The 14,429-nt window shown below is 41.9% G+C and overlaps 1 protein-coding gene across 1 annotated transcript in view; it reads left to right on the top strand.

Moving 5' to 3' along the window:
• Positions 1 to 3,671: 3,671 nt before the first annotated feature.
• Positions 3,672 to 14,429, top strand: part of ADSS2 (adenylosuccinate synthase 2) — a 48,944-nt gene continuing 38,186 nt past the window's right edge. Inside the window, exon 1 of the mRNA XM_020982096.2 lies at positions 3,672 to 3,979. Within this exon, the coding sequence (XP_020837755.2) occupies positions 3,797 to 3,979 (183 nt within the window). The 5' untranslated portion in view covers positions 3,672 to 3,796. The remainder of the gene's footprint in view (positions 3,980 to 14,429) is intronic.

Here is a 14,429-nt window from a genome sequence, read left to right as displayed (position 1 = left end):
AGGAGAGCACTACCATCCCCACAGTCAACCAGATTAACAATCTCTGCTCTTCCCCTTCTCTCTTTTTCCCCACCAAACTACTAAGTGAGAAGTCTGTGAGACATCTATATCTATCAAAGAGATATACTCCAAGTCTCAAATAAAGGCCTCATTCCTCAACTTTTTAAATTGTGCAGACTTATTCCTGGTTATATCCTTAAGTGTCATTCAATGTTTTCCATGTGTATTGTAATCGTATATAATTTTTTTTGGTTTTATCTTTTTTTTTTTTACTCTATCACTTCATACATGTGTTTCCATATTTCTTTGAATTCTTCATATTCATGTGGTCCAATAATATTCCATTTTGTTCTGATACTTCAGTTTGTTCAGTTTCCACCTTTTTTGCAATTGTAAACAGTGTTGCTACGAATTTTTTTTAACAGTTAAGTTTTGTTGTTGTTGTCAGAAAACTCCTTTCAGTAAAAATCCAATAGTGTTATAACTGGATCAAATGCTATGAACAATTTTGTAACTTTAATGACTAGATCAGGCCTGCACAACCTTCAGCCTGTAGGCCCATTACAACTCTCTGGCTGCTTGTTGTACTGCAAGGGATTGGGGTGGGGTGGGGGGAGTAGAGGATGCCATGGTGAAAAATGTAGAAAAAAAATCCTTTGAATGTCGAGGAAATCCTTTGGCATGCCGCAAGCAGCTCTCAGGCTGTAGGCCACCTGTTGGCTGCAGGTTATGCAGGCCAGGACTAGACACAAAAGAATAGAAAAGTTGTTCAGTGGAATAAATGTGATAAGATATAGCAGGAAATAGATAAAACACTCTAGTCCTAGCTCCAATAATATAAAGCCACACCAAACAGGGGGCAAAAACTCTTTAGTCAACAAACTGTGTTGGGAAAATAATGTAGCAGTTTGGGGGAAAATATTTAGATAGTGATTGGTATTGTCAACTGTTTACCAAAGGTTTGGTCCAAAGAAACAAACACAATAGGTTTCCCTCTTATCCGAAGGTTTGTCCAAAGAACAATTGGAATGGGGTTTCCCCCTTACCAAAGGTTTGTTGAAGAACAAAAAGAATGGGGCTCACCTTACCAAAGGTTTGAACAAGGAACAAACATAATCAGGCTGTATACATGCTATAATGTGCTTATTTATTCTCATTAAGCCAGAGAATCATGCATGATGGAGTCAGAAAATAATTCTGAACTCATAGGTAAACAACCTATATCTTTATAGGAGACCCTTCATACACTTAGGGTAATAACAATTCACGATGCCTGTGTCAACCAAAATTATAGTCTCCCTATGTGTCAACCATAATAGGAGAAAGGAATTTCTTAACAGGTTAGGTTGTAAATAAAATAAGAGAATATCAAGGTGTCAATTGAAATCATAGATCCAGGATGTCTGTGTTTCTTTTTCATTAACATGGCACAACATAATATAAGAAAACATAAGAAAATTCCCATTATTCAAGATAGTGTCCACCTTATACTCGGTAGTCATAAACAGAAGAATGCTCCTGGTCAACTTCATTCGGCCTTGTAGCTGCTGACAGAAGGGGCATTTTGGGTTCATTCAGAGAGCAAAGCAAAGCATGTCTGTTATGCCAGAGTATGCAAAGCATTATGGTAGGTTGCGTAAAGAGTGGGCCACAAATGTCTCTCTCCTGATTGGCCAATCCAGGTTTTAGTCCTTTCTCAGGTGGGGGGTAGGGAGGAGGCAAAATGGTTCACAATACCATATACCACAATAAATTTCTAATGTCTAATGTCTAAACAAGATACACATTAAAAAGCTGACCATCAAAAAGTCAGAGAATGGAAGATTTTCTCTTGTGGATTGAGAACAGGGGATAAATTTGTTAACTATTTAACACTACAAAAGGAAAACAGATTAATTTGATTACATAAAAATAAAAAAGCTTCTGTTAAAAATAAATGCAAATGGATTAATGGAAAAAGATATCAACTGATAAACTATTTTTGATAAAATTCTGACATCCCAATGCTACACATAATTGACACAAATCTAAAAGGTTAAAAGCCATTCCCAATATTATCAGTAGTCAAAGGATATAGACAATTTTCAAAAAGTTAATTATGAACAATCACCTGAAAATATGCTCAAAATGGCTAATAATCAGGGCAATGAAAATTAAAACTAAGGTACCACTTGACTCAGTTGCCAGTGTCTTCTCTCTGAGATTACCTTCCACTTCCACTGTACATATTTTGTATTACATAGTTATTTGCATGGTGTCTCCCTCCCCACCTCCATTTGAATTGGATCCCTTTGAAAGTAGGGCCTAGTCTTTGTCTTTCTTTGCATCTCCAACACTTAGCACCATTCTTAGTCACTGCCTGAAGACAAATGATTGTTGATTCATTGACACCTATCAACATAGCAAAGATTGCCAAAGATGGAAAAATTCATGGTTAGCTAGGAAAATGAGCATATAAATTCACAAGTAGAACTGTGAATTAGTCCAGTCAAAAATGCAGAATTACTTAATGATAAAAAGACACTATATTCTCAGAACCACAAAGGAAAGGTACATGATGGAAATCTAGTTCAATCCATACCTTCAAACAGGCAACAAGCATTTATTAAGCACTGTGCTAAAAATAATCCCCATAACAACATATGTGACAAGCCCAGAAATCTTGAACTTTGTTAAGTGCTGTTGCTGTTACTAGCTAGTAGAGGCAGCACTGTTGTAGTTGTGAGATCATGGGCAAGTCACTTGACATTTCTAAGCCCTATTTTCCTCATCAGTAAATTGGGAGACAATACCTGTAATATTCAAATAATATAAGGTATTCAAAGCACCTTGCAAACCTTCAAGCCAGTTACTGATTGTGACCTTGGGCACGTCTTTTAACTTCCTTAGGTCTGTTTAGTCAGAGAGCGTTCGGAAAGAAATCTTTTAAGTCCTCCTCCCCTTTCTAAAATGTTATTATTCTAACAATTACTCCGTCTTGAGTTTATATCCCCCCCTTCTCCCTCTGCTACAGTTTGTTTGTTCCTTTACTCCTTCAGAAGACTAGCTTTGCTACTTGTCTCTAATTTAGAGTACCACAATCGGGCAGAAATCGCTGAAGGAAGAAGCAGAACCCTCTTTGTTCAACCATTCCTAGGCTCAAGAAAAAAAAAAATTAAAATGCCAGGGAAGCCGGAGTCTGAGAGCCCCAGCCAGCCTCGGGCTGGTCCCCCTACAGTGACACCTGCAAACAGAAGACACTACAGTTCCCAGAATCCATTGCTTCACGGAGGGGCCCGACTGCAACGGGATGCAGCGCGCGACCCTTGTGCATTGCACGCCGGGAGTGGTCCGTTCGTTGGGGCATCCGTCCAGCACCTCTCCGGTCTGCAAAGCTGGGCGCGGTCTCGGACGCCGGCGCAGGGAGGAGGAGGAAGGGAGGAGGAGGAAGGGAGGAGGGAGGAGCGAGGGTCGCGGAACGCGCTCCAAGCTCCGCCCCTGCGCCTCTTGGATCTCGCAATCATCGGAGCGCGAGGCGGGGCAGGGCGCCGCGTCCCGGCTGGAGGCGGCGGTTGCCCCCGCCCTCTGCCCCCCCTCGGGCCGCTGGCCGTCCGGCGCGGGCCAGTCATGGCTCCCCGTTGAGGGGGAGGAGGAGGGAAGCGGGGCGGGGTCGGGCCGCGGGGTGGTGGCCGCCCCGGACGAGGGGCGGGGACCGTCCTCGGGCTTCTTTTCCCCTCCGCATGTGCGGCGGCATCCGCTGGGGAGCCGCGTTCACTTGTCGTGTGTCGCCTCCCCTGCGTGCCCCTCTGCGACAGCCATGTCGCTGACCGAGAACGGCTCCGCAGTGGCCTCGGTGCCCAACGGAGAGTGCGGCCACCCCGTGGCTCGGCCGGGAGGGAACCGAGTGACGGTGGTGTTGGGCGCGCAGTGGGGCGACGAGGGCAAAGGGAAGGTGGTGGATCTGCTGTCGCAGGACGCCGACATCGTGTGCCGCTGCCAGGTGAGCCCGCGGGCCGGGAGGCAGGCAGGAAGGAACGGGCCCGGGCTCCTTTCCGCCCTTTGCTCGGAGGCGCGGCGCCGGCACCTCCTCGCCCGTCCGCTGGGAAAATGGCGGGAGAAGGGGCGCGGGAGCCTCCGGCCGGGGGACCAGGTTTGGGCGAGGAGGCGCCGGCCCGGGGCGGGCGGGGCGGAGGCCTCTCGTGGGCGCTGGGCTGGGCGCGGCCGGGGGCGGGCGGCGGCCGCGTTGCTGGCTCTCCCCTGCATAGGCCTGGGGGCTCTCGGGGGGCCCCCAGCCCGAAGTCTTTACGGAGCCTCTCCACTCGCTTTCCCCTTGCTTAGGATCACAAGGGGGAAATGTGTTGCTGTATTGGAACAATGAGATCTCCAGAGTGGCATGTGGGCACGTTTCCTTTGCACGTTTCGTTTTCCGAATGACTTTCGGAATTGGCCATTACCCCTTTTTGTGCCGTGTTGGACCTCCTTGGGCTGGCTGATGAAACCTAGGGACCCCCTTCTCCCAATAATGCACAAAATAAAGAATGCACCATTACAAAGGAAACTATACTGAAGTTTAATGTATCAAAAAAAAAATCTGGAATCCCAGGAAAGAACCCATGCCCTGAGGGGAACGAGTCTAGGTCATGTACCTTCCATCGGAGACACGTGGTCTTTACGGTTCCTTCTCTGTGTTTTGCTTTGAAGGTGCGTAGAGAGAGCTAGGCCTGTTTAAAGGCTGCCAGCTCCTGAAGCACAGGGACTGGGTTTGTTATACTTCCTATTCAAATCGCCGGATCCTGGGCTAATTTGCCCTCCACTTAGTAGGGACTTAATAAAGGTTTTCGACTAACAGGTTTGCCACTACGTTTCTGAGAGTTTAGCATTAGCCATCTCATTAGGCAGCTGGGCACTGAGTGAATGGCTGACCTGGTGTCTGGCCAGAGTCGTCACTTATTAGCTGTTTGTTCTCCCTTGGTTTCCTCAACTGTAAGGTGGGGATAATAATAGCACCTTCCATACCAGAGTCTTTGTGAGGATAAAAATGAGATATTTGTAGGCATTACTAACTTCCTTGTTCCCTCTCCCATCCGTTCTCTAATAGAAACTTTAAGACTGTAGCCGTGCTTTACGAAGTAAAGATTGGAACGAAATCTTTGGGGCCGAAAAGATTTGGGCCAGAGTCCAGACTTTGCCGGTTACAAACCTGTGTGTCCATGGGCAAATTGCTTCTCTAATGGGCCAGTTTTTCATCTGTAATATAAGGAGTTGAGCTACAACGGTCTTCTAAGGTCCCTGCTAGCTCTTTTTTTTTTTTGTCGTTGGAGCGATTGAGGTTAAGTAGACTTGCCCAGAGTTGCACAGCTAGTGAGTGTTATGTCTCTGAGGCCACATTTGAGCTCAGGTTCTCTTGACTCCAGGGCGAGTGCTCTATGCTCTGGCCACCTAGCTGCTCCCTGTCTCTAAGTATTATGTGAAACTTTCTCCATCCTCCTATCAAACTAAAACCAACAACTGGCACAAGCAGAGTCAAAGTCAGTAAACATTAAGCACTTCCTTTGTACCAAACACTGTACTGAGCCCTGGGGATGAGAAGAAAGGCATAAGACAGTCCTGCTCTTAAGTTCACAACCTACTGGGGAGGCAACACATAAAAAGAAGCAGAGGAGGAACGGTGGTTACTTTGTTGGGGGGCATGGTGAAGTCATGCTGCCCTGACAGGAAATGATCTGAGGAAGTATGAATTTCCTGATTTGATTTCATCTTGGAGAACGATTAGTTTTTGGAGTTTGATGAAGTCCAGGAAAGTAACCAGGTGGAAAACGATGAGAATTTCCTTAGTGCTGTCTTTAAATGGAGTTGGATCCAGGGAGGAGCTCCCAGACAGCCATCAGATTGAGGGGCTCCATTGCCACGGGTTGCTGAGGAGGTGGGACAATCAAACAAAAGTTAAATGTTAATGAATAGTTTATAGTTGTATAGTGCTTCTAAGGTTTGTGAAGTGGTTTGGTTTACATAATCTGAATTGTGTCATGGTATCAACACCCTGCCAGGTTTAGGAAGAGACTATGTTATTAGTATCCACTTGGCTAGGAAATAAAGCCTACCTAAAGAGACGGCAAGCAAGGATCTGCCTCTTATAACCATAACTGCTGTGTAAGCAGTTAATTAGGGGTACCAAGTTGGAAATAGAAAAGTTGGATAAAAAGTTAAATAGTTGAATATTGTAGAGGGGAACAGCAGGGTAATCTTGACTTAATTCTACTACTAAAGTGCTTTAAGTTTAGTCTTCTGTAAACTTGCATTTCTCCTTAAAGTTTTGAAGATCTAGTGCATTAAATCTTTATGCTGTTTCCTGACCTAAATATAAATGAATCACATGTATCCTATACTTACCATTGGAAAGTGATGTTAGTTTCCTAGTGAGTCTTTGAAGGTAAAGCTCCCTATAAAAAAGTGATGATTAAAAGTACTGGAAAATATTCCGGCCTGCTATGTAAAATACTTTCCAAATTTCCCAGTGTAAGCATTATCATAATTTTAGAGGCAATGATAGATTACTGCACTTGAATCAGGAAAGGTTGGGTTAAGAATGAAATGGAAACTTTTCAATTAAGTAATGATTTGTTAAACACCTGTTTATAAGGTCCTGTACTAGAAAGTGGAAATACAGAGAAAAGAAAAATCAGTTCCAGCCTTTAAAGAGCTTACTTTGTACTGATGATAGAGTAGGAAAGAAAACGTCATGGTATAAGTAAATCAAAAATAATTTGGGGGTGGTTTGTTGTAACTTGGAATACTTGGTGTAGAAGGGGACTCAACATGGAAAGGAGCTAGGGACTCCAGAAGGCAGAAATAAGGAGAAAGCATTTCAGGCACAGCAGGTAGCTTGGGTAAGGGCTTGGAGGTGGGAGCTGGAATGGACCTATATGAGGAACATTGAATAAATCAGTGTAATTGGAATGTAGAGTTAAGGGGGAAGTAATGTGAAATAAGTGTGGAAGTGTGGCCTCAGTCCTTAAATGTCTTGATCCTGTTTCAGCACCCTTTGACACTATCAATCATTCTCCTCCTGGATACTCCTTCCTCCAGTGTTTTGTGATACTGCTCTCTCCTGTTCTCCTGACTTAACACTCTTTTATCAGTCTCCTTTGCTGTATCTTTATTTATATCATGCCCACAGACTTGAGTGTCTCTCCAGGATCTGTTCTAAGCCTTCTCTTTTTTCTCCTGCTGTTCCCTTAGGTTCAACTATCCTCTCTCTCTATGCAGATCATTCCCCAAATTCTATATCCTACCTTGATCTTTCTCTTGATTACCTAGAATCCTTATCACTAACTGCCTTTTGAACAAATTGGGTGAATAGGCATCAGGAAATCAATATGTCCAAAATAGAACTCACCATCTCCCTCCCCATCCTCTTCCCAACTTTCTTATTACTCTTGAGGGCATCTCCCAGTCATTCATTTAACTTGCATTTAACTCATTCTACCTCACTCCCCATGTTCAATCTGTTCTCAGATTTTATTGATCTTCACTGCATCTCTTGTTTTTGTTTGCTTCTCTTTACCCACCCAGGCACTACCCCATGAAGGTCCTTATCAGCTCCTGTCTGGATTATCTCCATAGCCTGCTGATTGGTCTCCCTGACTCAAAGTCTTCCCAGTCTAGTTCATCTTCCACTCAGCTGCCCAAGTGATTTTTCTAAAGTCCCGATAAAGGTCATGTCATTTTCCATACTCCATTAACTCTAGGGTCAAATATTAAGTCCTTTGTTTAGAATCTAAAGTCCTTCACAATTTCTTTAACTTTCTGGTCTTCCTATACTTTATTCTCTTTCATGAATTCTATGATCCAGAAACACTAGTTTGCTTGCTATATTGTTCACATGCAACACTCCCATACCCTGTCTAAAAGCCTTTACTATGCCCCAAGACTGGAATGCTTTCCCTCCTTATCTCTGCCTTCTACCTTCCTTTAAGACTCAACTCAAAATATCCCAAGGAGGCCTTTCTCTATTAATCCCTATTGGCCAGACGCTTTCCCTTGAGATTACCTTCCATTAACATTGTATATTGTCTTATATGTACATAATTAATGTCTCATCTGTTACAATGTGAGCTTCTTGAGAATAGGAATTTTATTTTTGTTTTCTTTTGTATCACCAGTTCTTAGCCAGCCACATAGTAAGCACTTAAATGCTAGTTGACTGAATAAAAACTGTACAGGATCTGTATTATGAAGAACTTTAAAATACAAAATTACAAAGGAGTTTGTATCTTTACAGGACTTGGTCTGCACCTGTGATATTTAGTAATATCAAAGTTAACTGTATAAAGGATGGATTAGGGAGGGGAGATTTTGGAAGCTTAGAAATTAGACCAATTGTTGCAGTTGTCTCTGCTGCCCTTACCGAATTTAAGAATTGGAAGATATGATTACCTAATAAATGTTTGATGTATTTAAAGATTGTGGAGAATAGCAGAAATGCCACAAGATTTAAGAAAGGGCAAATAATGTTGTTTTTTTTTAAGGGGAGGAGAGAGAAGAGGGCAGTCTGAAAACTGCCATTGAGTTTTATTGTTGGGAAAATTCTAGAATAGAGCATTAAAGAGATGATTGATAGAACCAGTACCTAGCAGGTGAATATGAAGAGCCCAAACAGATTCATCAAGAATAAATCTTGCTCTCATTTCCGTTTTTGACAGGATTATTTAACAAGTAGATGAGGGACATACTGTAGATATGGTTTACATAAATTTTAGTAAAACTTTTGATAAAGTATATCATGCTTTTCTTTTGGAGAAGACAAATATGGGTTAATCAATATAATAAGATTTTTTCGGAACTGGTTTTATGGGCAATTCAGCTGCTAGAGAAGTTTTCCATAAGTTTGCATCTGACCATGTCATTTCCTTGTTCAGTCAACTTCATTGACTTTCTGTTGTCTGTAGAATAAAATATAAACCCTACTTATTAGCTTTAAAGGTCTTTACAACCTTTCTTTCCAGTCCCTTAATATGTCCAAAATGGAACTCATGTTTTCCTCCAAACCCTCTCCTCTTCCTCTTGAGGTCATCACCATCTTCCCTGTCACCCAGGCTCCAGTCAACTGTGCTTACCACCCAGAGAGGTATCTTCCTTTATGGGCAGCTAGATGTGGCAGGGGATAAAGCATTGAACTTGGGAGTCAGGAAGTCGTGAGTTCAGTACAACCTCACTTATTAGCCGTGTAACCCTGGGCAAGTCACTTAACCTCTCTGTGCCTCAGTGTCCTCATTAGTAAAATGAGGCTCATAATAGCACTTATTCCCCAAGGTTGTTGTGAGATAAATTTATAAAGCAGTTTGAAGTGCTGTATAAATATTAGCTGCTATTAATCTCTACTCACTCTCCAACCCCCCCCACTCCCACCATCCAATCAGTTGCCAGTTCCTGTGGTTTTCTCTCCTAACACTGCCATCACCCTAATATATGCCTTCTTCACCTCATGCCTGACTATTGCAATATAGCTTCCTAGTTGATTTCCCTGCCTCAATTCTCTCTGCACTTAGTCTATCTTCCATTCAGCAGTCACATTGATTTTGCTTGAAGCACAGATGTGACCATGTCATTCTCTTGCCTTTCCCATTCAATCAGTGGGGTCAATATGTAATTCTTTGTTTGGCTTTCAAAGCCCTCCATAACCTGGCCCTTTCTTATCTTTCTAGTCTTCTTATGCTTTCTCCTCCCACAGTGATCCAGTGATCTAGCCTCCTAGAACATTACACTCCCATCTCCTAACTGCATTTTTCAGTTGCCATCCTTCTTGCCTGGAATGCTCTCACTGTCCTCATCGCTGTCTCCAAGAATTTCTTTATTCATTCAAGAAACAGTTTGGGCATTTTTTTTTATGGGAAGCTTTTCTTAATCACCTCAATTGCTAGCATCTTCTTTCTCAGACTGTCTTGTGTCAAACTACTTTGCATTTACTTCTAAATATTATATTTAATATATTTATCCCGTACATAATTATGTTTTTGTTGTCTTCCTTGTTAGGTCGTAAGCTTTTTTCAAGTAGGGATTTTTTTAGTTCTTTGTATTTGTGTCTTTAGCATTTATTAGTTACTTAATAAGAACTTGCTGATTGATTTTTGTAACTTTAACAAAGCTATAGAGATAGCATGCTCATTAAATTTTGAAGTGACACAAAGCTGGGATAGTTAACATACACACAGGGTGACAGTCAGGATCCAAAAAGACATCCACAGGGTAGAGCATTGAGCTTCATCTAATAAAATGAAATTCAATGGAGAGAAATTTGTGTAAAGCTTTGACACTTGGGTACAAAAATCCACTTCAGTATAAGATCAGAGAGGCATGGTTAGATAGTAGTTTATCTAAAAAAGATCTGGGGGTTTCAGTGGACATCATGTAGCTCAGAAGGTCGGTTGTGTGAAGTGGTACCTAGGAAGGTAATTAATGGGTTGCATTAAGAGAAGCATAGCTTCAGGGTATAGGAAGGTGATAGTCCTATTGTACTTTGCCCTCATCAGACTTTATCTGAGCCTTGTGTTCCTTTCTTGGCACACCATGATTCAGAAGCACTTTGGTAAGCTGGAGAGCATCCAGAGGAGGGCAACCAGGATGCTTGGGCATGTCATATGAGAATCAGTTGAAGGAATTGGGCATGTTTAGCTTGGAGGAGACTTCGGGACACACATGATGGTTGATAGCTGTCTTCAAGTATTTAAAGGGCTGTTATTTGGAAGAGAGATTGGACTTACCTATTTCATTCTAGAATGTTGAACAAGAAGTAATAAGTGGAAATTGCAACAAGACCGATTTAAGCTTGATGTTAGGAAAAGCTTCTTAAGAATTAGATGTCCACAAAATGAAAAAGGGCTTCCTCAAGAGGTGATGGGTTGCCCCTCCTTGCAAGTCTTTAGGGAGAGACTGAGTGATCATTTGTCAGATATGTTATAGTGGAGATTTTTTTCATGTCTGGATTTGGCTAGAAGGTTGCTGAGGGTTTAAACTAAAGTATCAGCTATAAGTGAAGAGAAAGGGGGTGGATGAAAGAGGTGTGGAAGTAGAATCAACCAAACTTAGCAACTGATAGGATATGGATATGGGGATAAAGGGAAGAGGAAGGGATTTGACTCCAAGTTTGTGAACTTGAAGGATGGTGGACCTCTCAACAGAAGATGAGAAGTTTAGAGAGCTGCATTGTGAGGTGACTGTTTTGGACATACTGAGTTTTTGCAGGAAATCTGTTGGGGACATCTAGCAGGCGTTGATGTGGCATTGAGAGAAGGTGCATTTAGGACTGGAGAGGCTAAGTAAGGATAGTGTCTTCAGGGAGAAGTCAAGTTTTATAGTGCAAGAAATTGAAAGCATAAGAGAAAGATGTTTAGTATGTATGAGGTTGAACAGAGTGCTTGAGGCAGATGGAGCAAGCAGGACATGAGATAGGAGGTAAGATGCAGGATGTGACCAGCTAGAAGAGTGATCAAAGAGGACTATGAATTGAAGCCCCCGCTGTGGACTTATTTATGTGCTTTCACAAAGCACCCTCAATTCCAGAACAACTCTTCCTCTCTCCTTTTCTGTTCTCTTTGCTTATCACCTCCAGACTTGATATCCCAGGCATTTTGGAGCCATGCTTGCTCCTCCCATTCTCTTGTCCCCTGCCCTCTATTCCATAAAATTGTATTTAAACCATTCCTTTGACCTGGCTAAGGCCTTTTCCTCCTACAGGAAGCAGGGGGCCACTCTTCTCCCTTAGGGGAGCAGGGCCTGTGGCCTGTGCTCTGCCTCCCACATGGAATAGAGCCCACTGGGGCTCTGCCTTATGGGGGCCAGGCCCACTTGGATACATCACCCGAATAAATGCCTTTCTTTAAATTGGAAACTGTCAGAGTGAATTCTTTCAGGACACTAGGACCTGCACATCTATTTCTCATCATCTCAGGTAGCACCCCAACATTTTTAAGGTCCCTCTTGAACTCATTACCAATGGTTATAGAGAAGGTCTAAGTCAATTTTTTCACACCTGAAACAGCTCTCCCAACTCTAAATCTCAACATGAAGGTAGTGTGTTTAATACCTGTATCAACTCTAGCAAGTTAGTTGAAAACCTTTATGTGTCTCAGACAACAATTTCCTAGGGTTTTTAGAAGTCATAGGTAATTGTAGCTGACAGAAGCACATCTCTCTAGTATTAGTTAAAGAACAAAATGAATGAACAGTCATTTTTTCCCCTTAATTGAATCAGACCCTGGCTATCTGGATGTGTTGAAGCCCCTACAGAGCAAGAAAATGAATAATGGGGGATTTTTTAGTTGTATATTTTACATTTTAAAACTTGATTCAATATTGTAGTTAGGTGCTTCCCTCTCGTTAAAGTTCTCAGGTTTTTTTCTTGACCTCTGTTCATCTCACAGGCTCAAAAAAAGTTGCCATTTCCTTTAGGTTTTTTTCCCCTTTTTATATACCAGTATTTTGGGCAGAAAATTGGTTTTTAAAATGTTATTGTATTACTTGAATAGGATGTTATTTAATATTAGTGATATTTGGTCACTCATCCACTTAATTTAGTGAACATGTAGTAGACTAAATTGTAGTGAACTTGGCAGGCTAGGTGAATTTAATTCAGAATCATAGACCACACACTTAAAATTAGCTAGACTTCTCAAGTAATATAACAAAATTTAGGAATTGGTTATATCAGAATGTGACCTGTATTGAGATAAGTCTTGGTTTATTATGTCATTAAATTTTCTCCTTAAGGATCAGAGTGGTTTGAGGGTTAGTTTTACTTTGATTTACTCAGATGCTCTTATCTTAGTTTTTATGTTCCTTCAGTAAGTATTAAATTCCTATTGTGTACCAGGCATTGTGCTAGAGGTAAAGAATACAAAGACAAGTCAAACAGTCTTTGCCTTCCAGGAGTTTATAGCCTATCTGTAGAGACAACCTGTATATTTATGTGTAGACAAGGAAGGGACTTTTAGAAAGAAGGGAAGCAATAAGAGCTAAGGGGGATTAGGAAAGACTTTATGCTGGAAGATGGTGCTTGAGATGACCTTTGAAGGAAATGAGGGATTAAAAAGTTTTAATTGGTATTCATATATGACTTTTTTTCTTAAATGGGGAGTTTTTTTTAAAAAAAAGTAAGCAGTAGATGGCCGTGTGCTCCACTCATATATAGGTATTATGAAGAAATAAAAGGAAGACCCCTTAGCATGTTGGGAATGTCCTCTGTGGATCATGTGTTGGAATATGTGGACAAGAGTAGTTCAAAATGAGATGGTATAAATAGGTTGCTGGGAGAAAAGTCCACATGGGTGGATACAGGATAAAAGTGGCTTTGATGAGTCTTAAGGGGAATATAAAGATAAATATGACTAGTTCTTCCACAAGGATGTTGTCAAATATTCTTTGATTTTACAAAAACATAACATGCAAAATAGATACTAAATGGATGAGAGACAAATTTCAAAGTACTGTGAGAATTCAGAGTAGGTAGAAAACAGTCACCTTCAAGAAGAGGCAGCGTTGGGGCAGCCAGATGGCTCAGTGGATAGAGCACCGGCCTTGGAGTCAGGAGAACCTGAGTTCAAATCCAGCCTCAGACACATAACACTCACTAGCTGTGTGACTCTGGGCAAATCACTTAACCCCAATTGCCTCACCAAAACACAAAAACCCGAAAAAGAAAAGGCAGCATTTGTGTTTGACCAGAGAAGGCAACCGTTTGTGGTTGGTTTTGAAGATAGAGTAGAATTTCAGCAGTTAGAATTGGAGGGGAGGGGTGTTAGGAATCTAAGTGTAAAACTGAAGTAAAGGTTGAAGAGGTGGGAAAGCTCAAAGCATGGAATAATATGAAAAGTTTAGAAAGGTAGGTTGAAGCCAGATTATGGAGGGCCTTGGTCAGGATGAGGAACTTATTGAAAATTTATTTGAGAGTTGTGCGTTAGAAAACTGTAGGGGAGTGAGACCAGAAAGGAGGAAACATGTAGGCTCTTTACGTAGTCTTGTTGTTCAGTCATTCAGTCATGTCAGACTCTGCATGACCTCCTGGACTTTTTGTTCATAGGATTTTCTTGGCAAAGATACTGGAGTGGTTTGCCGTTTCCTTCTCCAGTGTGTCCCCATTTTACAGATGAGAAAGTGAGGCAAATAAGGGTTAAGTGACTAGCCAAGAGTGACACAGCTAGTAAGTGTCTGAGGCTAGATTTGAACTCATATCTTCTTGGCTCCAAGCCCAGTGCACCACTATCCACTGCCTTACCTAGCTACCCTAGTGTAGTCTAGGCATGAACTTATGAAGGTCTAGGACTAGGCTGGTTGCAATGAGAATGGAAGGGAAAGGGAAAAAAGAATGAGTGACAAAGAGAATTGTAGAGAAGAGTGAGGGTTTTGGATCTGGGTGACCGAGAGAATTGATGGCCCTATACACAATAATAGAGAAG

The sequence above is a fragment of the Phascolarctos cinereus genome, unplaced genomic scaffold, assembly GCF_003287225.1.
Source record: "Phascolarctos cinereus isolate Bilbo 61053 unplaced genomic scaffold, phaCin_HiC Scaffold_5;HRSCAF=322, whole genome shotgun sequence".
In the NCBI taxonomy this organism is placed as follows: domain Eukaryota; kingdom Metazoa; phylum Chordata; class Mammalia; order Diprotodontia; family Phascolarctidae; genus Phascolarctos; species Phascolarctos cinereus.
Note: the sequence above shows the minus strand (reverse complement) of the source record. Positions and strands in the feature narration are given on the sequence as shown.